This window comes from Falco peregrinus, chromosome 7, assembly GCF_023634155.1.
Source record: "Falco peregrinus isolate bFalPer1 chromosome 7, bFalPer1.pri, whole genome shotgun sequence".
In the NCBI taxonomy this organism is placed as follows: domain Eukaryota; kingdom Metazoa; phylum Chordata; class Aves; order Falconiformes; family Falconidae; genus Falco; species Falco peregrinus.
In genome coordinates, this window is record NC_073727.1 from 18,452,563 (window position 1) to 18,475,635 (window position 23,073).

Here is a 23,073-nt window from a genome sequence, read left to right on the forward strand (position 1 = left end):
GGGCCTGTAGCGACAGGACGAGGGGTGATGGCTTTAAACTAAAAGAGGGGAGATGGAGATGAGAGATGAGGAAGAAATTCTTCCCTGTGAGGGCGGTGAGGCGCTGGCCCAGGCTGCCCAGAGCAGCTGTGGGTGCCCCATCCCTGGCAGGGCTCAAGGCCAGGCTGGATGGGGCTGGGGGCAGCGTGGGCTGGGGGGAGGGGTCCCTGCCTGTGGCGGAGGGGTGGGACTAGATGGTCTTTAGAGTTCCTCTCCCACCCAAACCATTCTGTGATTCTATGGCATCTCAGGTGCTTTCCTGGGATGTGGAGGACAGCCAAAAAGAAGCCCTGGAGCAGGGAACAACCTCCTCCCAGGAACAACATACCTTGTTTCCGATGGTCATCCTTGGATGGACGCGTCTTGCCAAGCTTCATGGCTGAAAACACTCCTTTCCCAGCTCTGGAAGAAGAGAGGAAGAAAAAAAAGCCCAAACCCATGTCAATTACTGTATTTTTGTGCTGTTTTCTAGGATGTGGGGGTGGGAACAGGAGGAGCCTTTCACAGCTCAAAAGCAAGAGAGGAAATATCAGCTGAAAGACTGAGCAGGGGCTGCTGCAAAGATGAGACACAGCAGGGTCAAGGTCACAGCTAAATGCACAGCCTTTGAGTCTTGGATCTCTTTTTTTTTTTTTTTTTTTCCCCTCAGGGAATGCCTCAATTTGGGATAAAGCACAAGGCTGGAGCACAGCGTTAGCAGCCAAGGAACTCTTGCCCGCAACACGTGCCTCCCATCCCTGCTGCTGCCCGCCACTGCACGACGAATTCTCATCTCTCCCGACTCTTTTTACAATTGCTTCCCAGGGCAGTTACCTAAAGCCATTTACTAAAAATCAAAACGTCCAACCACTTTCCCCATCACCTCACTGTGAAAAATCAATAACCTCTTCAGCTTGACCAGCAGCAAACCTGCGCAGAGCCTAAGGTTTTTCAGCAGCCCATTGCAGCAAGACGGTTTTCACCCTTCCAGCATGGTAAACACCATCACCAGGCTAGTCCCAGCTCTGCACCTGAACTAGACTGGGATCAAATTAACTCAAGGCAGTTTGGGCTGGATTGGCTGATCAAAATAATGGTTTGCAAATTGCTCTAAAAATATTCATTGTTTCAAGGCAAGTTGAAGAAGTTCTAGCTCCAACTGCTTCAGTGGGGCTAGGATCATTACTCCAGCTCCAAAATCAGCCCATGCAACACAAACGCATTGACAGCCTGGACTCCTGTGTTACTTGGCGTTTTATGGACACCAAATAGACACAAATACAACATTCTGTAAACGATAGGGTCTCTGCACTGCAGTCTGGATTGCTCTCAAATGCAGGGCTAGCAAATGGGCAGAGACTGTTAATAACAGCCTCGTACATATTTTCAGGAGATGGCTCCACATTATTTGGAGGTAAATCCATGCTGCTGTTGCAAAGAGGTGGGTGGTTCTAAGTTACTCTGGTGTAAGTTATAGAGTCCGGATGTCATGGGGATTTTTAGCCTGAAGATTCAGCTGAAAACCTCAGTAGGAAAAAATCTCCATAGCATCTGTAAAACTGAAACCAGCAAGAAGCACAAGTCAGATTGTGCGATAACCATGTTCTAATATTAAAGAGCAAACAACTGGAGAGAGACTTGAAGGCAAGGGCCTGTGTCTGTCCCAAAAGCAGAAGGTGGTAAAGCTGAAGGGGTATTATTTTTTTACTGGAAAATTCCCATTACCTGAAAGTGTTGCTCTTTGCAGAAACCTTGCAGGTTTGATAGATGTGTTCTTGGTCCAGCTTGGAAGCAAGGGGGAACCTCACCTCCAAACTAGTTGCCAGGGCAGGGGAGCCTGGTCTCAGCTCTGAATGCTACAGGATTGGGATGCGCTGCCCAAGAGCCAGGTGACAGCACCAAAACTGCAGGATGACCCAGTCTCAGCTTTGATCACATGTGGCTGGGGCCAAAGGATGAAATTGCATAGGTTTTTTTTTTTCAAGAAGCCTTGGCATTGCAGCCAGCCTGATGCTTTTGTCGTTTTAAATAATTGGAAGTTTGGTTTGCACAGCCAGAGCAAATGAGAAGAAAATTAAAGAGACTAGGAGGATAATGTATTCACCAAGGGAGGGGGAATTCAGTTGGGGCAGAAGGTCAGCATAAGATACAGGAACTACTTATAGCTGAGGTTTAATTGGGACTAAACCAATGCTCGGGCCTCAAGGCAGTCTCTGGTAGCTGTGACTAATCCATGGGATCCTCAGTGAAAGGACAACTTATAGGAGGAGGAAAGATGAGGGCTAGGTTTCCATATCTATAATCACGCCAGAGAACAACTGCCTTGAGGTACTGCAGGGAAAGTAAAACTTCTAAGTTATTTGCAAACTTTTTTTTTTTTAAATTATTTTTTTTTTTTAATGAGCAAACACTGTAATAACAGCTCAGGCTGTGAAACCCTGCTCTGAGACCACGCTCCACCACTAATTTTCCTCCATAAGGCAACACACCTCCAGGGTCGGTTACATTACATTCTTGTTTACAATTAATTTCTTTAAAATGGAGGGGGAAAACATTAATTCCCACCAGCCCTAGAGCTGGCATCCAGGCAATTTGCTTGCAGATGGTTAGTGATAAAATCGCTGTATCTGTCCTGGGAATTTCTGAGGTTCCTTGGGAAGTAAAAGAAAGCAGAAGAGCAACCGGTGACGAAGCCAGTAGGACTATGCAGGGAAGACACTGGCAGTGCTGGTGCTTTACCAGGACCCAAAATAACAAGGTCCTTGCACAGGCACCGAGGATGCACTGGGATCTGATTAGCACAGCATCTCATACCCCATCAGTGAAATGACAAAGCTGGTTTTGGGCTGTGTGGAACAAGACTGGGATTAAGCACCAGGTCCAAGGAGCATGCACTGGGATCCATCCCAGCAGCACCAGCCCAACCCAGGTCCTTCCAGAGGGATGCACGTGGGAGCCAGTGTCACCCCACTCCGCTCCTGGGGCAACGACCTCATGCTGCCAACTGAGCCTCAGTAAATGTGCTGGGGACACCAGCTGCAAGAGCCTCTCGCGTGTCCCTAAAGGCAGTTTTACTGCAGAAGAGGCCCCAGAAATGGGAAACAGCCTCTAGCACATCCACAAGATGAGCCTCAGCTCTAGCTGGTTCAGAGACCAGAGTCCAGAGGGCACAAGGTCCCTCAGTGGCACAAAACTTCAGGTGCTGTCACCACACCTGCACATCTCCCTGCTGCTCTTCTCAGCCCCAGTTAGGACAACTGGTACTGCCTCCTTCCTTCTCACTACCCTTGCTGGTATTATCACAGTGGACTGGAGCCCTAGGGAGGCAAATATCTAGGAAATAACAGAGTTTGGAAGTCACTAAGAAAAAAAAAGAAAAGAAGAAAAAGGGGGGGGGGGGAAGGAAAAAAAGGGAAAAAATTGATTTTGGTAGCATGCTTGGCACATGCCGAGGAGAAAGGAAGGAGGATGAGGAAGGAGCTGTTGCAAATGCTTTGGAGGCAGATGCCCAGAGGCTCACCCTTGTCCCCCAGCCCCTTCCCAAACCCCATCTGTCACCTTTTCCAAGTCAGGTGAGCACCGACACATCCCACACATACCCCCTGCCCATCCCTGGAGGCACTACCTTCACCTGCTGGCTGTCCAGGACTTGGCTTCCCCCAGGAGGAGATGCTGGAAGAGCTCAGTCGAGACAGGAGAGCTGCCAGCAGCACGTCTAGGGTGGAGCAGCCATCCCGGTGCCGAGCTGTGTCCCACATGCAGGTCGGGACCAGGCAGGGACGGGGACCCCAGCCAAGCTTCTCTGGGCACAGCAGGGTCTTTGCAGCATTAAACAAAGGTCGTACCAACCCCTTCACTTCTCCTGCCAGGCATGCTATAGCGCGGATGGGAAGCCAGTGCTGGTGGAGAGCTGACACCATCCCCACATGAATATTCCATGAGGACCCGTGAACCTGAGATGTCACAGGCTGCACGGCAGCACCGAGAGCCCCCCCTTTGCCAAAGCCTGGGTTTAGCCTGGTTTCCTAAAGAACTGAGATGCCGGAGAAGATGCTGCTGCCCGCCTGCCTACTCCCTTCCAAAACAGTGCAAGCTCCTGGCCCTTTGCAACCCAATTTGGCAGCAGGGTCAAGACTGGGTTCCTGCAAGTCCAGGGGTGTGGACCAAACACCCTGACTCTGTCCCCAAGTAGGGACAAGCCCCTGAGCAAAGCTTAAACCTGTATTGGACACCAGAGCCTCCACCCAGCCTCCCACAGCACCGTCCCCTTGGATTTTCTAGTGGTAAAATGGGATTGAGCAGATGAATTATATTCAGTTGATGGCAAAGCATACATCCTCCATTTCACTGCTCCCAAAAGCACTTGGCTTTGTCCTTTAGGATTCCACCCGTGTGGCTTTCCAGGAGGGGAGCACGGAAGGACAGACAGGTTTTGAGACATGGGCAGGGAAGTGGAAGCAGTCTCTCTCCTGGCCAGCTTCTAGTTAAAGACACGGTTGCAGGTTACTGGTTAATTATTCATGGCTAAAAAAAGGACATTTTAATCATTGCTTTTTACTGGGGAGCTGGAAGCAGGGAGCGGGATTTTCATGGCTCATTTCTTTGCAAAAATTATGCCCGTCAGGCAGGTGCTGCCTCCATCACCTCTGTGCTAACAAGACTTCCAGTTCTGCCACCAGTACCAGGGACAGACCCCACTGTCAGCCCCACCTACACACACCACCCTTGAACCCAGGGAAGACCCCAGCCCTCAAACCCAGTTTTCCTCTTCCCCCCTCCCTGCACAGCCGAACTGGGGAAGGGAGCCAGAAAGAACCAGGCTGCTTGGTTCAGGGAGATCTCCTCCTATCTTTTCCTGAGTCTGCCCTCTCCTTGCTCACTGCTTGAAGACATTTTTCCCCTTTCCCCACCTCACCTCTGCCTCCTCACTTTACACCATTAATTAGGAGGGTCCATCAGTAAGATACTGCCATAAACTGGTCCTTAAACTGCAGTGTGATAAACATGAGACAGAAGAGACCTCACAGATGGGAAGTGCTCTGCAGTGGTTGCAGGGATTAGTGCCTGGACAGCAGGAGATTATCTGGAGCTGCAAGAGACTCAAGCTTAAATTTCAGCAGATCTGCTAAGCTGGAGGATGCTGCTGTTAGGAGGGAGCTCAGACACAGCCTGGTCTGGTATCAGTGCAAGCAGCTGGGGATACAAGGCAGGCAGAAGCTGAAGAAACTTGTCTACATGGATGATGTGGCAGCCTGACCTGTGGGCAGAGGAGCTGTAAAGCTGGTGCCAAGTTCCCTCTGCCCAACCCTGGGCTGATTACCCACACCCAGACCCTGTCCTGCCCTGAGTCCTGGCTGGACTGTCAGTGCCCAAGCTGGGAAACTCTCCCCTCAGCCAGGACCCATCCAAACCTGGTGGGAGACAGGCTTCCCTCCAGACCTCACAGTTGCCTTCCAGTGCTGCCAAGGACAGGCTTGGCCCTGTCTTTTACATTTAGCTTTTGTTATAGATAAATATACCCTGCAGGCTCTGAAGCCTCAGGCCATACATCCAAGAGACCCGAGATCCTCCAGGGCTGACAGGCTCAGCTTTAGAGAAAGGGAGAGCACACCACAGGCCAGATCAGCCACAACATGAGCTAGGAAAGCTGGAAACAAGGAGGAGGAGGAGCAGGGAGAGGAAACCTACTTGTGTTCCTTTGTCTTCTCTTTGCCTTTGCTGGAGCCAGTGGCCACGCACCAAGGGAACAAAAAGCAAACAAGCTTCAGTGCACTTCAAGTGCTTCAATCAGACCATAAAACCAGAAGAGGCTGCTCATCCCTTTGCAGTTTCCCTGCTCCTCATGAGTGCCCCATCCCCAGGCGGCAGTTACAGACAACCTTCCTCAGCAAGGCTGACCCCAAACACCCCTGTCCTGCCCACATCTGTAATTTTAGGTGGACAACACCACTGCATGACCCTCTGCTAGGCTAGAGGAGCTTAGGAGAACCACAGCTCCCTGCACAAGGAACTGAAGGTGGTGAGTATTCACTGGGTGCATGTATGGGGCCAGTAAAGCAGCTACAGCTGTGCATGCACATATGTGAGTAGGTATGTGCACAGACTGGGGTGCTGCCAGGGCAGGAGATAAGGCTTCTGCTACTTTTTGATAGAGGGGAGTGGTCTTCATTATCCTCCCACAGAGGTGTATTCACATCCTCCCTCCAGAGAGGACTCAGCTGAAGGAGATGGGCTGGATCTGGGGGTCCTCATCCCTGCTCAGACTGACAGTGCATCCTCCTGCCATGACACCATGCAGGAAAGCCTGACTCCTCACCTCCCTGTTTCACTTTGCAGATCCCCGCTCTGCTTTGTGGATTTTCAAACCTGTTTTCCTTCCCTCATGGCTCCTACATTTCTCTGCCTGGGTCTTGCCTCCCTGTTTTCCTCCCCAGTCACTCTTTCTTCCCTGGCTAATCTCCCCTATTGCACATCAGCAAAGTGGGGAGGAGAAAGCAATTAACTAGTTCTAGAAAGTAATTAGGAGGGCTGTTTTTTAATTACAGCTTGTTACTCCACCCTATGGCCACATCTGTGCTGGGAACATAGGGCAGGAGAGTAGCTTCAGGGCATGAAGCTCCAGCTCTCTGTGTACTCAGCTGCTGGAAAACGACCCAGATGAAAAATATTTTTTGTTTGATGTGTTGCTGAATAGGTTTTAGAGAGGTGAAGTCTAAAAGACCAGTTCCAGCACAATATCCATCACTGGGTGGGCGTCTGGGAAAAGCAGGGTCCTCCTGTTCAGCCCAGCATGGGCAGGGATTAGCTCAGAGTCTGGGTTGGAAAACAGCCAAGGAAACCCATCCAGAAGCTGCTTCTGAAACAAGCGGTCCTGCTTTCTCCCTGCACCAACACTTGCTCTGGGAGCAAACCAGCAGAAATTATTCCCTTGCCAGCTGAGCTTGTCACAGGAGCAGGCAAACACCAATACCAGCAGCTCAGCTGGTTCATCTGCATTGTAAAAGCTGCCCTAGTGCCCCTGCCCAGTACCAGGAGGAGATTTAAATCACTCCGTGCTTTGTCCTGAAGTTCATGGATGTGGTCTGAGCTCCCTTCAAAGCCATGGCTCACCACCATCTCACCCCGAGCATGGCTGGTTTGACTGGGTCTGAGCACACAAGCCCTTTGCATCACTGTAGGGACCAGTAGCTGCATCTCCCCAAGCAACTCACTGGTGCAAGACTCTTCCCCACCCCAGCCAGGCTGGGAAACTCTCCCTGCCCACCAGTGCCCATCCCAGCTGCCCCAGGGCTGCGAGAGTGTCTGGTCCTGGATATGTCAGGATGTGGAGCAACATCCTCAGGTGGATGGGACAGGGTAGCGCCTGAGCCTGCATCCTTTCCCTGCTCATGTCACTGGTGGAAATGTGGTCTGGATGAGGGATGCAAGAACCTAGCTGAGGCTGCTCTCTTGCTCTGTCTCCCTCCTCCTGCATCTCTCTGCTCTCCTGGCTTCTGTGTGCAGCATCATACAGTGCTGCTGGTCCTGGGCACTTGGATCACTGGTGCCTGGGTGAATAAGTTGACCGCACTACGTGAGAGGTCCAGAGATCTCTCTCCAAGGGTGTGGTGGAGCAGCTAACATCAGATTACTCTTTCTCCTTCCACTCCCTTATCCCTTGCCCACCCCTTCCAACCCTCACTGCAAAAGGTGCCTCTGACTGCAGATAGCCACAGCCTGGGCTCTGGTTGCCTGAAAAGGGCACAGATTTCCTATTAGTGGCACTACCAGAGAACTCTTGCTTTATGCCTTCCAGCAACTTGGTCTTAAGCACTCTCACTAGCACAGATGAACTTGTGGTCCTGCCCTGCAGCTGTTGCAGGGGGATGCAGTAACACTGCTGCGAAGGGTTGGAGGCTGGAGGCTGGAGCTGGAAAGTAAACCTGGGCATGAGCAGGGGCAGGGGGAGTCAGGGTACCTGAATGGTAACACGATGTGTCTTTTCTCTTTCCCCTTAGCCTTAGCTCTGCAATCACAAAGCACAATTCATTCAGACATGATTCATCCTCCTGCAGTGACAGAGACCCTTGCCCAGCTTCTCCTCTCAAACCCCCCATCAGCAACATGCACCAAGCAATCAACCAAACCCAATTCACAAGCATGCCAGAGGGAGATCTCGCTGCAACAGGACTTCCTAACCCACTGTCATCCAGGGAACTGGGTACAGAAATAGTGACAGTACTGGTGGTGCTGGAATGAGAAGGGAGGAGTGAGGGACTGCATGAAGAAGAAAGAGTAACTGTCAGAAAAAGAACATGGATGGATAAATCATAGGGCACTGGGCTCGCTGGTGTTGTGCATAGATGTGTGGACAGATAGTACCACAGTAGGATGGATGGAATGGCATTAGCATGAATAGACAGACTGACCTATTCTGGGATGGACGGATGGATGAATGGATGGATGGATGGGTGGGTGGATGGATGGGTGGAGAGAATTACAGTGATGGATGGAAAGAAATGCAATGAAATGTATGGATGCATAGGATTGTACTGAGATTAATCCTTGGTGGATGGTGGTAACTGCACTGGGATGAATGGATGGATGGGTGGATAGCTAGGCAGATGGACAAATATTATCAAGGCTCCTTTGGAAGGCCCCTGAGTAGAAGGAAAAGTGTCCTTGCTGGGCAGAGGGGAGAACAGGATAAGTACAAAGGAGCCTTGCTCTTTGGGGGGTGGTTTGAATACAAGAAAGCCCTGCCCGTCTTGAGAAGGAAGCAATTAGGACATTTCTCTGGGTTCAAATGCCATGCAGGGACTGGTACACCAACACGCATGTCACATACATGCACACACCATGCCCAAAGGGCCTAAGCAAAGCATGGGTACCATGCCCAGTACCTGGGATCTTCAGGGTCTTCGCTGTTTGGAAAAGACACAGTCAGGAGAATGAACATGAGGGAGAAAAAAACCCACCCAAACAGACATACCCTCCCACAGCCCCTGGAAGCTGGCTAGGCCAGGGGAAGGGGCTATGGCTGCCACCACACCCGGAAGGATGCTCCTGGGCTGATGCTGAGAAGGTTCTTTCAGGGCACACCGGAGGGAAAGGTTGTGCTCTGGCCTTAGCCAGAGCTATGTGGCAAAGTACTGAGGAGACATTGTGCCACAGCTCTTTGCAGCCACCCAAGTCCTGCTTGCCAGCAGCAGGACAGCAGTCTTCTGAGGTTTATTCTGCACCTTCTCTACCTACCCCCAAATAGTGAGCAGCAGCAGCAGCAGCAGTGAAGAACAGACTTACAGGGATAGGTTGGGGCTGGGATCATTGTCCTGGGCTCACCCACGACAGATAAATTTACTTATACAGCTGTATTCTTACTGATGGTGCCCTTGGAGTCCACTAGCCCTACAGACAGGGTGATCACCATCATATTATATGGGGTACGGCTGTGGAAGGACCTGCCTCTCCTTTGCACTGTGACATGGAGGAGGTTTGCAGGTGCGGCTGGGTCTCACAGAAAACTGCTGGAGCACAGGGTTCGTATGTGACCATACAGCTCTTCCTCCCTTGCAGGCTTCAGCTCCAGCTTCAGGACATTCATGTGTGCTCCTGCACTTGCAGAGAAGAAACTGTAATGCTGATGCATGAAGCATTGGCTTCACCCAGGTCTGGACCACATACTCTGCTTTCCTGGCTTAAGATTTGGGAATTAATTTGAATTAAGAAAGATTTGGAATTTAAACCAGACTGGCCTGTATCCCAGATCCTGGGTATATTTATGCCTGGACAGTCACATACTTGTGGGAGGTGGGGTGACTGGGATGAGCTGGGATAAGAGCAACCCCCCGCCTCCAGAAGCCAAGATCCCACCAGTCATGACATTTTGGTACCTTGCTACTGACTTGTATCCATCGTTAAAGTGAATCCTGAGTAAGGCACCAAAAAGAAAGAGAGAAAAAAAAATTACCAGTGTCAGCAACCCACAAGCAGCAAGGGCAACATTGACTTGCTGAGTGCAGGGACATCCCTTGCAAGGAGGGGTGGTGCTGTGTCAAGCCACAGGGTCCTCCAAGACAGCTAACGGGTGGTAACCTCAGCCGTGTGCATCCAGCCTAGGGTGCTCCACTCACATTGTCCGCAGGAAAAACATGGCTGGTGACAGGATCTGTGCTTCTGGCACAAGGCACAAGAGCCATCATCACCCTGGCACAGCCAGCATCATCCATTGTTCCTGCTGGATCTGGAAGATCTCCTGCACTGGAACAGTTTGGGGTCAGTCTAGATCAGAGGTGCTAACAGCCTCCAGGAGATCTCTCAAGCTGCTGGAGGCTCCTCTGCCTTGGGACTCACAGCAGCACCCAGTCCAGTGCTTTGAACACCTTTTCCTGGCCCTTTTCCTGATCTTCAGGGCCCTCAGGATGCATTTTTTCCAAGATGAGGACCGGTTTTTAGTAGGGCCTCTAGCAATAGCAGAAGGGACGATGGTTTTAAACTAGAAGAGGGGAGATGGAGATGAGAGATGAGGAAGAAATTCTTCCCTGTGAGGGTGGCGAGGCACTGGCCCAGGCTGCCCAGAGCAGCTGTGGGTGCCCCATCCCTGGCAGTGCTCAAGGCCAGGCTGGACGGGGCTGGGGGCAGCCTGGGCTGGGGGGAGGGGTCCCTGCTCGTGGTGGGGGGTGGGGGGGTGGGGGGGCTGGAACTAGATGGCCTTTAAAGGTCCCTTCCAACCTAAACCATTCTATGATTCTATGATTGGAGGGTTTGCAAAAAGGATGGGGGAAATTTGACAGGGACTGATAGCCTTTGGGAGATCATTTCATTATTATTTTTTTTTTGCTCAGGATGCAAAGTACCCCAGACTTGTCTGGTTATGCTGATGGCAGCACTGGTCTGGCGCATGGCATCCCTAAGATGTGTGCCCAAGTGCCACACCTGAGTTAGCAGTTTCAGACCCTCCTTATCTACTTGGACACAGATGTTATGAACTGGCCACACTGGTCTTCCATCACAACCAAGGATGGAGACACACACACCCCCCCCCCCAAAAGGCTGAATCAGACCCTATGTGGCAGGATTCCTCTTTCCTTTGACTACAGGGGCAACCTAGGAAGGCTGGGATCATAGCAAGGACCTTGCTGAGCTTCCTAGAGCCATGCAGGATGGTGCTGGAATGCACCTCACTGCACTATCTAATTTCTACCTCTCTATCGCCACAGCAGCTCTGGGAAGCCACCATGAGCAGCAGCAGTGTTTGCAATGTGTTTGCACCATTGACCAGCACGGGCTGACTAGCGAGGTGCCCAGACCTGATAGAAGCAGGGAGTCTTGCCTCTCCCAGACTCCTGTCACAGGTATTTTCATCACCAAGCTCAACTCCAGTGCTTGGCAACGACCCCAGCTTTGGAGCAAGTGACCCATGGGATTAATTAGTAGCAGGCAGAGGGCTGAACCCAGTCAGACATGTCTTGGATCCACTGGGTACACACAAGAAAAGACAACATCAATAATTCACCATGACCAGGTTGCTTTCGGCTGCAGAGCTCTGTCCTGTCCATGAATATTTCAAGTCAACAGCTATCAGGTGATGCTTCCTGGGATCTCAGTTTCAAGGTGGTCAGGAGCCATGGCATGTACAGCCCTATCCCATGCAAATTTTGGCAGCCCAGTGGGGTCCCTAAACCACCTCTGGAAGTGCCCATCTGTCTTTACTGGCCACAGAGGGAATCTAAGGATGTCTATACTGGTAAATAAATGGACCAAGGCTCATTCTCTGACCACGGCATCGTTTGTGTCTGTATAGGTCAAGTCCTTTCCCTCCACAAAACATATCCAGGCTACCTGTTGGAGGTGGTCCATCATATGGTCCATCAGGTGGTCTATCATATCATATCATATCATATCATATCATATCATATCATATCATATCATATCATATCATATCGTATCGTATCGTATCGTATCGTATCATATCACATCATAGTGCCTGTGCCATCATAAACCATCCCAGACATGTACTGAACCAAACCCATGCCATGCCAGGGACCATCTTAATGACCTAATGGATGGGAAGGTGCTACCACCTGTGTCCTGGCTTGCTTTATCAAAGGGATGCTGCGTAGGGTGAGCAGGCTCCTAGCTGTGAGCCCCAGTGAAACACAGAAGTCTGTACTTAACAGATCTGGGCCTGCAAGCCCAGACAAGCCTGGGTTTAAGGAAGCGCTCTCTGGAGAGCAAGACTTTGAATGTGTCTCAGCACTGCAGAGGCAGAATTGCAAGGCCACCACCAGAGCAGGGCTGGTGTGGGTATTTACCTGGTGTGCTGGTCTTCTGTGTCATCTCCAAGGCTAGGGCATTGTACAGAGAGAGAGGGGGAAAACCCACTGCGATATGAAGACAGAGGGCTCTTCCATTGTGTCAGCATTTTAAAATTTGCTTCAGTACACGAAGAACTTCAGAGCATACCAACACAGCAAACCACTCCATGCATGCCTGAAAACCCTCAACCACCTTGCACGGGGCTGATCCTCCCCCTGCCACCCACACCACTCCTGGCTGTGCTGCAGGGTCCATGCGTGACCCAGACTGGTTTTCTGTGACTATTTACTGGCCGAACTCAACATTAGGGTGAAAGCGACCTGGTGCCCTCCACCCTAATCTCCTTCCTCCCCTCCTGCCTTCTGCTCAGGGTGAATTTGCTCAAAGAGAAAGGATGCTTAGGCTGGAAAAAGCTGCCCTGGGTCGATGCTGTACCCTGTGCCAGGCAGCCTGATAGAAGGTAAGGTGCATTACTAGCTGCTTGTCCTGTTTTTGAAATGCAGATCTGGCAACACCAAAACTTTATCTTTTTGTTATTCTTTTGGTGCAATGTTGTCTTGGGTCTGGGATCTGTAACTGATGGAAAAGGAAAGACCCTCCAAAGAAGACAGGACAACTTTGTCCATATGAACAAAAAAAAAATTTAAACAAAATGAGTCCTTTTCTTTGAGTCAAAAGGATGGTTCACATCAAAGTGCCCTTTGATTCTTTTCAAAAGCCTAGTGTGAAACTTCTTTTCCCCTTATTTGATTCAAACTCCAGCACAGGTTTGCTACATCGCAAGCCAGGCTCAGCTTTGCAGTGTCACAGACATTTCTCAGAGCATTGTGCCCTCCCATGCAAAACCCTCCTGGCACCAGGGAAGCTCAGTGAAAACAGTCAATGGTAAAATGCCATTAACACCTTCAGAGGTGCAGCAATCTGTCTAGGGATTGATCTCAGGGTAAATTGGGGTGGGGGCTAAATCCTTCCCCTCCCAAGGATGGGACAGGGTGTACCAGTATTTCCTGCATCTTCTCCTTCCTTCTGCAGGCTTGCATGGATGCATTTAGCCTCATTATCCCTGAAAAACCTGCCTCATTTAAACAGGTTCACTCGGCTGCTGCTATCTCCTAACTTTTCTTCACATACTCACAGGGACCCCAGCCTGCCAGAGGAACCTCTCCCCTCCCAGCCAGGACCCATCCAGACCAACAATGGGGTGGCCCTGCCTGGGCATCCTGGGGCAGATGATCAAGGTCCAGCTCTTGTCTCCTGCCCTGCTATGCAGACAGAGCCCCTGGCCCCAGCCAGGCCAAAGGCAGAACAGGATAGGCTGGAATGGAATGGAAGTGCAGAGTCACAGCACCACAGGGTGGTGGGGCTGGGAAGGGACCCCTGGGACCACCCAGCCCACCCTGCTCAAGCAGGCTCTCCTACAGCAGCTGCGCAGGATCATGTCCAGGTGGGCTCTGGACATCCCCAGAGAAGGAGACTGCACAGCCTCTCTGGGCAGCCTGTCCCCGAGCTCCAGCACCCTCAAGGGAAAGAAGTTTTTCCTGCCCTCCCCACGGAGCTCCCTGTGCTGCAGTTTGTGCCCGTTGCCCCTTGTCCTGTCGCTGGGCACCGCTGACAAGAGCCCGGCCCCCTGACACTGGCCCTTAAGGTACCTGTGTGCATCGCTCAGGTCCCCTCTCAGCCTTCTCCTGCCCAGGCTGAACAGCCCCAGCTCCCGCAGCCTTTCCTCCTAGGAGAGATGCTCCAGCCCCTCATCATCTTGGTAGCCCTCTGGAATGGAGTCAATGGAAAGGAATAGGATAGGATACGATAGGATACTATACGATAGAATAGAATAGAACCGAATAGAATAACTTCAGTAGGAAGGGACCTACAATCACCATCCAGCCCAAATGCCTGACCACTTCAGGGCTGACCAAGAGTTAAAGCATGTTATTAAGGGCATCATCCAAATTCCTCTTGAGGGGGCTGACAGGCTTGGGGCATCGACCATCTCTCCAGGAAGCCTGTTCCAGTGTTTGACCACCCTCCTGGTAAAGAAATGCTTCCTTCTGTCCAGTCCAAACCTCTCCTGGACTGTCTGCAGGCACTTCTGGGATGGGAATTGTCTCGCTAACCTTGAGCCATTTAAACTTTAGGTGGAGAACAAACCTCTCTTCTAGGATGCCCCACATCCAAGAATCATGGAATCATTTAGGTTGAAAAAAACCTTTAAGATCATGAAGTCCAACTGCTAAAATTCACTGGCAAAGTAAAGGCAGAGTGGATGGGGGATCCTCCACCTTCCTGAAGCCTGGGTCTGGCAGGGAGATGAACCGCTTTTTTTTAACATTGAGGGAGCCTGGGAAGGTAGCTTAGAAAAGATATCGCTCATTTGGATGGCAAAACTTAAAAGCTGTTCCAGGGGTGGAAAAAACCCAGAGGTGGGGTTGGACTATGTGGATACCAACAGGTTCACAGTTTTGGCAAGGCTAAATGCTGATAATGATTCTGTCACTGTATGAAAGCACTGTGTGTGCAACCAGAGGATGAGCCCAGGCTCCCAAGAGATCCATCAGCAGGCAAAGGTCAAGCCATGAGGAAGCATGGCTACATTTTAAGAAGATTATTTCCAGTCAGGCAGCAGCCTCCAACAGCCTTCCTGCAGGTCTATCGACTGCAGACTTATTTCTTGGTGTGCTATTTGTCTCTGCCTGGATCATTGGCGGGGAGCCAGGGAGCTGCTCCAGGCCCTTGGGTATTTTTCCTTGTTGTGGAAGAGAAATAGCAAAAAGAGTTTTGCACCTGCAATTCTTTGCCAGGAAACCTGCTGGGACTTGATGGGGAGCAAATGGCCATCCCTTAAGGATTTGCCCTACCGCTGAGGGCGGGCTGGCCCCTGCACTGCACGCACTGGGGCAAGGCTTTCAGGTCTTGCTTTGCTAAGGGAGATAAAGCACTGACTGGCAGAGAGAAGGCAAATCTGGCATCCCTTGCTCATTGCTGCCTAACAGCTCAGTGCTGTGACATCCCAAACAGCCCCACCAGCCTTCCCTAGAGTGCTGGGTACCTCCTCGGGCAGCCTGTGCAGCCCCTGGACATAAGGACCTCCCCACCTCTAAGCCACTGGAGGGAGGTGACCCTGGCTAGTAACCTGGCCAGACCTCCACATCTGCCAGCACACAGATCTGAGCTCCTGGGCCAAAATGCCAAGTCCAGGCAGAAGTTTAGCAAGTTTCAGGCTATGGGTAAACAGCAAAGGTGGTGCAAGGTTTGGAGCTAGCTCCTTTGGTGGTCAGCATGTGGATCCACTGTGAACTGCACGGGGGAAGTGATCCAGTTTTGAAAAAAATAAATAGCAGCCCAGAGTGGTTATTTATTTACTGCTTGACATTTCATTGTCAGATGGATCCATGCCCTGACCTGGCCATTGGCTTGGCCAGGCAAACGGAGGTGTTGGCAGAGGAGGGGTGATAGGAGCGATGGGGGATGCTGGCAGCAAAAGGACATCGCCTGACCTCCCTGCACTACAGACTCCAGCCACAGCGATGCTCAGGGGCCATTCCTCAACCCCTTGCCCAGCACGGTCAAAGGATCTGGGCAACCCTTTAACAGAAACAGTGAATTCTGACTATACCTACAGTTGTTTCTGCCTTTTACTGTCTCAGAGCACAACCCTCACCCGTGCTTCTATTTGGATAATTTATTTACCCCCGCACAAACTTGCGCCTCCCCGTCTCATGTCTCATTCCCTCACCTGAGAGTTTGTCGAGAAAACAAGACTATTCACCCTGTGCAAACATTTTTGATGAATTGAAGACGTTGTTTTGGAAACAGGGGAGTTACAAAAGCAAATATGGTATTTCCCTCCAAGGTGTCTGCCTACTCCTGACAGCACAGGGACTGAGCCTGGCTCCAAATAACTCTGATATAACCCCCACTGCCAGCACAGGTTTCCAATGTGTGTCTCACCAGCATTGCTGGCACCTCTATTAGGCTGCAAGCAAATGGCTGAGAAGTGCTTGGCAAGCCCAGCTATATTCATATATTCCTTGTTGTTGCTGCTGCTTTTCCCATTTCAAGGTCTGTTTGTTTCTCCTGCCTTCTGCACACCCTCAGGAAAGGGAATCAGCTGAATAACAAAATAATGTCCCTAATGAGCCAGGGGAGGAGGTAAACAGCTTTGCATTGGAGATGACACTGACAGAAAGCCTGTAGAAATCCAGGGAGACCTTTCCACTGCCTTCATTCTGATTCCAAGCCCCCCTCAGGGGGGCACAGACGATGGAAACAGACTGCAAAGATGCACAGAATTAGAGATTTCAAGTCCAACTTCTTCCCCGAGGAGGATCAGCTCGGCCCAAGTCACTCCTCAGATGTGCATCCAGCTTGTACTTAAGCATCTCTAGGGAAGGGATCTGAGCTCTCTCCATCAGACCTGGAATTTCTCTCCTCTTATCCCTACAATACATCCCACTGCTGCCTTGCAGAAACCTGACTTTCAGCTGTCCTGTGCTGAAATGATGAGCAGCTCATCCCAAACCTGACCTAGCCCTCAAAGGCAAGGCAGGAGCTGGACTTGGCTTTGAACTTGGCTTCCCTGGTGTAGCCAGGTCCAAAGGTTGCTGTGGCACAGCAGGGCTGCCCATGTCAGTCCCCACACCAAGCGATACCCTCGGGAAGCTCCCAAGTGGCATTTGAGCTTTTGGGGGACTCCCAAGTGTCGTGGTTTAACCGCAACTGGTAGTTAAGTACCAGCAGCCACTCACTCACTGCCCCTCACCCAGGGGGATGGGGAGGAGAGCTGGAAAGGAATGTAAAGCTCAAGGGTGGAGATAGGAACAATTTAATAACTGAAACAATAAAAATGAAAGAGCAGTAATAACAATGATGACAATAACAGTTATAATGAAAAGGGGAAAGGGAAGAATAACAACCAGAGGGAAGGGGAGAAAGGAACATGGGGTGCACAATGCAGCTGCTCACCACTTGCTGACCGATGCCCAGCCAGTCCCCAGGCAATGATCCGCCCGCCCTGGCCAGCCCCCCAGGTACATATACCAGGCATGCTGTCCCATGGTATGGAATACCTCTTTGGCTAGTTCGGGCCAGCTGTCCTGGCCATGTCCCCTCCCAATCCCTTGTGCCCCCCCAGCTTTTTCACTTACAAGGCCTGAGGAACTGAAAAGTCTCATATCAGAGCCAAGACACAGCACTGCACTAGCTCCTAAGATAGTTAACTCCATCCCAGGTGACACCAGGACACCAGGCATCCAGCACCCTTGTCAAAACATTATGGCTGTCTCTCCATCTCCAGGTTCCCAGACATGCCAGATGCATCTACAGCCGGGGGCATACACAGGGACAGACATGCCTTTGGAGTGCCTTGCTCCCTGGGCACGTGCTACTGCCACGTACCTCTACACTACAACATTAAAAGTTCAAGGGCACAATCCCTGCCTTTGAAGCCCAACTGCCTGGCATGCATCGCACCCATGCCAATGCTTCCCATCCAAAGAAAGGGTTTGGGCAGGCAAGCCTTAACCTGCCCTTTGGGACTGGCCCATAGCTGTTGTACCTCCTGATTCTGCTTGAGTATCATTTGGGTCAGTGCTAGGTAGGCAAAACCTTCTCAGAGACTGTCCCAATAATTTAATAAGGTTACAGGTTCTTCAGGTACTTGAACTGACACAATCTAATCAACAAGACTTGACAGAGGTGTTTACCAGTACAGATGTGGCCATGAATTCCAATGACACAGTCAATATCTTCATGCTACTGAAGCTTGAGGCACTCAGCAACAGGCTGCATGGAGAGCTGCTATGAGAAATGAGCTCCCCAGAAGAGCCACGTGCATGAAGAACCACCTTCATGTGTTTTCTGCCATCACTGGACCTACATGAGTTGAGGAACCCACCAAAAATGCTCCTTCCTTTGGCTGAGCTGCTCTCAGAGGCATTGTGTTGGTCCCTGGGTTTTACCTGAATTTCTATTTTTTTGCAGCTCCTCCCCAAACTCTTTCTGGCACACGGTGGGGAACAACTCACAGCACCACACTGCAAGAAAAGCCACTGCAAACAGAAATCAGATCTTCATGCACATCACAAGGAGCTCTTCCCCATGCACTGGACATGGCTGATCTCTGGTTCTGGGCATGGCTCTGCCTGATGCATGGTGGGACCTGGAGAAGGAAGGGAGACCCAAAGGCAAGGCAGTACCCGAGCTGCAGCCTCCCGCAAGGAGGCTCCATCCTGGATCCCAGAACCCCACCTTGATCATCTTTTCCAAGGATGCTTTTCCAGCTGCTCCATTGCTTCTCCCCACCAGCTCTTCTGCAGCCAAGAAATGGGAATCCAGGGGTGATACTTGCAGGACATCCACAGGGCCAAGGCAGGAGCAACACAGCACTGCACACCTCACTGCCAGCAGCACGAGCGGGTGCTGACTGGCTCCCCTACCTTGTGTTGAGGGATCCCTGGCTAAGGGTGTCCCCCTCTCCCAGAAGTTCATCTTCACTGTGGTAATACATCTCATCCTCTTCCATGCTGTGAGGGTGGTGACAGTAAACATCAGCCCTTTCCCTCCTTGGTATTCATAACGGTAATGGTGGTGACATTAATGGCCATGGCCCTTGGAGTAGGCAACAAGACACAACCAAACCTGACAGCCCTCCTGCACTCAAAATGACCTGCTGTGGAGCAAAACTCCAAACCAGAGGACATGGGGAAGCTCCTTGGGACAAAAGCAGCAGGTGAAACCAGTTTTTGTGTAATTGTCCACATTCAAACTTGCTTGGGACAGTGGGACTAGCACTCTCTGCCTGCATGTCGGCAAAGGGATGCCTCTCCCACACCTCCTTTAAAACTGTTGGGTCTTTGCTTGCTTATGATGCATGATTGCACAGCCTGCTCCTGTGGAGCAACGGGAAGGGGCTACAACAGTTCTCTTGGCTGTGCGGGGGCTGATGGGGCATCTGCGGCACTTAGCCTCGCTCAGGATAAGCCCTATGTACAAAGAGATTTTTTTCTAAAGCATCCTGGATCTGAAGGAGAAACTGAAGACAAATAGCAAGGGACTTTCACCAAATTGTGACCACCAAGAACCACTCTCCCACATGCTAAGAGGCACTGACCTGGATGGGAAACACAGCACAAGGATCATTTGCAGTGTGATTTGCAGATGCCACAGTACAACTTGCAGATGCCACAGTGATATTTAACCTCCACGTGTCCCTGCTGCCCATTTATAAACTTGCATTTACTTCAGTTCCCCAATTTTTCCCCAACCACAGACAAACCAACCTCAGAAAGTCCTTCTGCTCAGCACTGCCTGCACACATCCAGCACAGCTCTATGTACCCAGCAAGCCTTCAGCTACGATGCAGCTCTATGTACCCAGGCAAGGGTGCTCAGCAAACCATGCGCCTCCTCTTAAAAACTGCCCCCAGGGTGGGATCTGTCAGGCTAAATGTGGCTGGCCTCAACCTCCAGCTCAGCTGGTCATCTTAGATTTACTTTACAGTCCCTGGAGGCCTGATACAGAGCCTTAATTCATCCAACCGCCTGCCGGTATCTGCTGTGGGCAATGCATCAGCCACGCAGCATCAATTCCATCTACAATGAGAATAAAGTCACATTCACATCATGCTGCTTGCATCTCCTAAGTCCCAGTGGAGCAGGCAGGGTGCTGATTTCCCAACACAGGGGGCTGACAGACAGACTGAGACCCACCCTGCAAGCTGGGCTGCACCTGGTACGCGGCCCTGCCATCCGCCTTTTAAACCCTTCTGCATCTTCCCCGTTCAGCAACATCACGGTCCGCTGAACTGTGAAACGAAATCTGCACTTTCCATTTGCTTGAAAATTCACAGGTTTCAGCCCAATTCACACAGTTAATTAACTGCCTAGGAGTGATGCGAGCGACCGGAGAGATCTTCCCTCAATCTCCAACCATGGGGAAAAAGAAATTTTCCCCTTCTATGGCCAGAATTAAGTGCTAAACCCAGACAGAAATCAAGTGCTGTGGAAGCACAGAATTGCATAAACCCAGCAGAGGGGTGATGTATGGCTGCAGCAGCACCTGAGATATAAATGCTGTTTAAAAAGGAACCGATTCCTAGGGATATGTTTGGATTCACACCTCCAGGCTGGGCTTCCACATGGATTTGGACACACGAGGGCTGTCTGCCTTTGATCCACCAGCAGCATGCAAGCAGTTGGACTGTAGCCTTCAGACAAGGGCTGTGTTGGTGCCAGGAGAGCAGTGGGTGATCTGAGGACCCAGCTCTGCCTGGGCTGCCTGTACTCTCTGCCTGTCCCACTTAAAAAGTCTCTGCCCTCCACATTTATCTCTTTCCATGAGACTTTTAGCAAGCTCAGGACTTGGAGGTCTCCACTCTTCTAACTGAAAGAAGCCAATGGGTTCAAGAGCTACTGGACTGGAGATGGACAGACAAAGTCACTACCCGCGGACAACACAACTACATAAACTATGTAAAGCTGCCTGAAAATCTGGCTTAGCAGCCTGTGAACCCACTGTATTTATACACAAGTGGTTTCACACTTGCAAAACTCCCCTGTTGCCTGATGAGCTGGGTGAAGATTTGAGCAGAGTGTTCAAAGCCCCTGTGATGGAGTGGGCTGAATCTTGGCCAACAGCACTGGAGCCCCACTGTCCAACCGGGCCTTGAACCTCATGGCTGCATATGACCTGGTAAAATGGCTGTTCCTCCCAGCAGGGTCTGAGCCCTGAGCATCCGTAAGCCACAGCTCATGGCAGAACTGGTCCCAGCTTGCACTACATGCCAATGGACAGCCAACTGCAGTGTTCCCAGCCTTGAGCCCTCTCCACCCATCCTAGTCACCAGGCTGGGTTTGCAACTGGTTACAGCAGCTTTGTTCAAGAAATGGAAGGATACAGTCCCCAGGCTTGCCTTCATCCAGTGTCAGGGCCCATGAGCTTAGAAAGAGACAGAGGTGATGCTAAGGACCCTTAAATGAATAGAAAGCCAGTAACAGAATCCTTTAGAAGACCTGGAGGTGTTCCCACCTGCCATCACAGGGTGAAGCATCCCTCATAACCCAGCACAGGCACTGCCATTGGTATGGGATTTTACTTTAGCCCAGTGAGGTCCTGGGGTCCCAACAGACCATCATGAAAGGAGTTTTGACAATGTCTTTGAGAAGCTATGTGCTTGTCTGAGGGTTAATGCTACAGGGGAGGTGCCAGGGCTTGTTCCCTCCACTTAGGCCACAGCATCCTTGCTTTCTCCTCCAGTCTCTGCCGTGCCAACTCCCTTGCCATGGGATGTGCGCGCACTCATGGTGCCCCCCCAGCACATGGACATGGGTCAGAGGCACTGTTGCTGTCACCTTCCATCCCAGAAGCACCCACACTGGTGTGGTCTTGAGGCTGATGTCCTCCTCCCCCTGCCCCTGGCTGCAGCTGCCCTTGGCACGCCTCCAGCTCCTGCCCCAAAGGCAGCTCAGTCCTGGGGGCACCTCAAGCTCCATCGAGATGCAAGACTCCACACAACTGCACATGTGGCTCTATACTCCACACATGGCTCTAATCCCATCCAATATGAGGCCTGACTAACACCCAGACCCTTAATCCTCTCCAAATCTGTACTCGATTACATTTGCTCTCCATCGTCTGCTGCATGCTACAAAGCTCAGCGCTTGCTGGAAGGTTCAGCTTTGTGCTGGGCAGGTGTGGTGGAGCACCAGGGTCCTGATGGCACTGGTGGGTGGACACTTACAGCCTATCCTCACCTTGGGCGGTGATAATGGGTCTTTTGATAGCCAGTAGATGTGATGAACCTTAGAGGAGCACTGGGGCAATGCCACCCTCTCACAACAAGCCAAGCCCTCCTTGGTCCCGCTGCCATCAAGCATCTCCAAGCGCTGAGCATCACATTACCTCCTGAAGGTCCTCTCTGCAGATTGCTGGTTGGATTTACCCGGAGAGATGTCCAAGCCCTGCCGGTGGCCGGAGAGGAGGCTGTCTGTCTCTAAGGGGTACCTGCCATCCCCTTCTGAGTGGACACTGGGGGTCTCCAGGAACTCCTTGTCATTCCATGCACCAACTGTCCCATCCAGAGCCTGGTACCTGATCTCTATGGAGATGCTGGTCTGCAACACACAAGGAAGACACATTCAGCCCCCAAGAGCAGCACAGAGAGGAAGGAAGGTCCTGAAAAATCTGAAAGACAGAAAAAGCTGTTGCATTAGCTGGCTTGATCTCTGAGCCTTACTGACCCCAAAGTCTCTTCTTTCCTAGTGCATGGGACAGCTGGAGAGCAGGTCTTCAGCTTCAAGAGGTGGTCCAACCCAGCTCAGGCATGGTGCTGCAGCCTCCCTTCTGCTCATGGACCTGATTCACTTGGAGTTGCTGGTGCATCTCAGACCAGCTACATCAGATGTGAGAGACATAAAAAGCCCTGAACAGCAGACAAACCCAAGCAGCTGAGCACACCATGAGCAGATGAAGCCATGCCACATTGGTAGGTTTTTCTCTGTGGCGCTTCACCTTGTTAAGAGTTTCTGACCTGCTGTTAAGTGCTGGCCTGCCAAACCCCATGGAGGCATGATGCCTTGCTCCTGTGTGGCCCCATCCCAACCCTGGGCAGGGTTTGTCTAGCCTTGGGCATCCTGGGGAGGTTTGGATCAGTCCATCTTAGTGATGCACACAAATACCTTAAGGGCCAGTGTCAGGGGGCCAGGGCCGGGCTCTTGTCAGCGGTGCCCAGCGACAGGACAAGGGGCAACGGGCACAAACTGC

At 51.3% G+C, this 23,073-nt stretch overlaps 1 protein-coding gene across 14 annotated transcripts in view; it reads right to left on the reverse strand.

The window, feature by feature from the left end:
- OTOF (otoferlin) overlaps positions 1–23,073 on the reverse strand; it is a 115,748-nt gene that overhangs the window by 45,833 nt on the left and 46,842 nt on the right. For 9 of the 14 annotated variants that reach the window (XM_055810421.1, XM_055810417.1, XM_055810427.1 and 6 more), the window contains exons 5-12: positions 22,213–22,424; positions 18,750–18,836; positions 12,312–12,344; positions 9,891–9,926; positions 8,901–8,921; positions 7,976–8,023; positions 5,707–5,736; positions 368–441 (exon numbers count right to left, since the gene is read on the reverse strand). In XM_055810421.1, the coding sequence (XP_055666396.1) occupies positions 368–441; positions 5,707–5,736; positions 7,976–8,023; positions 8,901–8,921; positions 9,891–9,926; positions 12,312–12,344; positions 18,750–18,836; positions 22,213–22,424 (541 nt within the window). Of the gene's footprint in view, positions 1–367; positions 442–3,643; positions 3,896–5,706; positions 5,737–7,975; positions 8,024–8,900; positions 8,922–9,890; positions 9,927–12,311; positions 12,345–18,749; positions 18,837–22,212; positions 22,425–23,073 lie in introns of those variants that run through there. The other 5 variants (XM_055810428.1, XM_055810430.1, XM_055810429.1 and 2 more) reach the window with 2 other exon arrangements.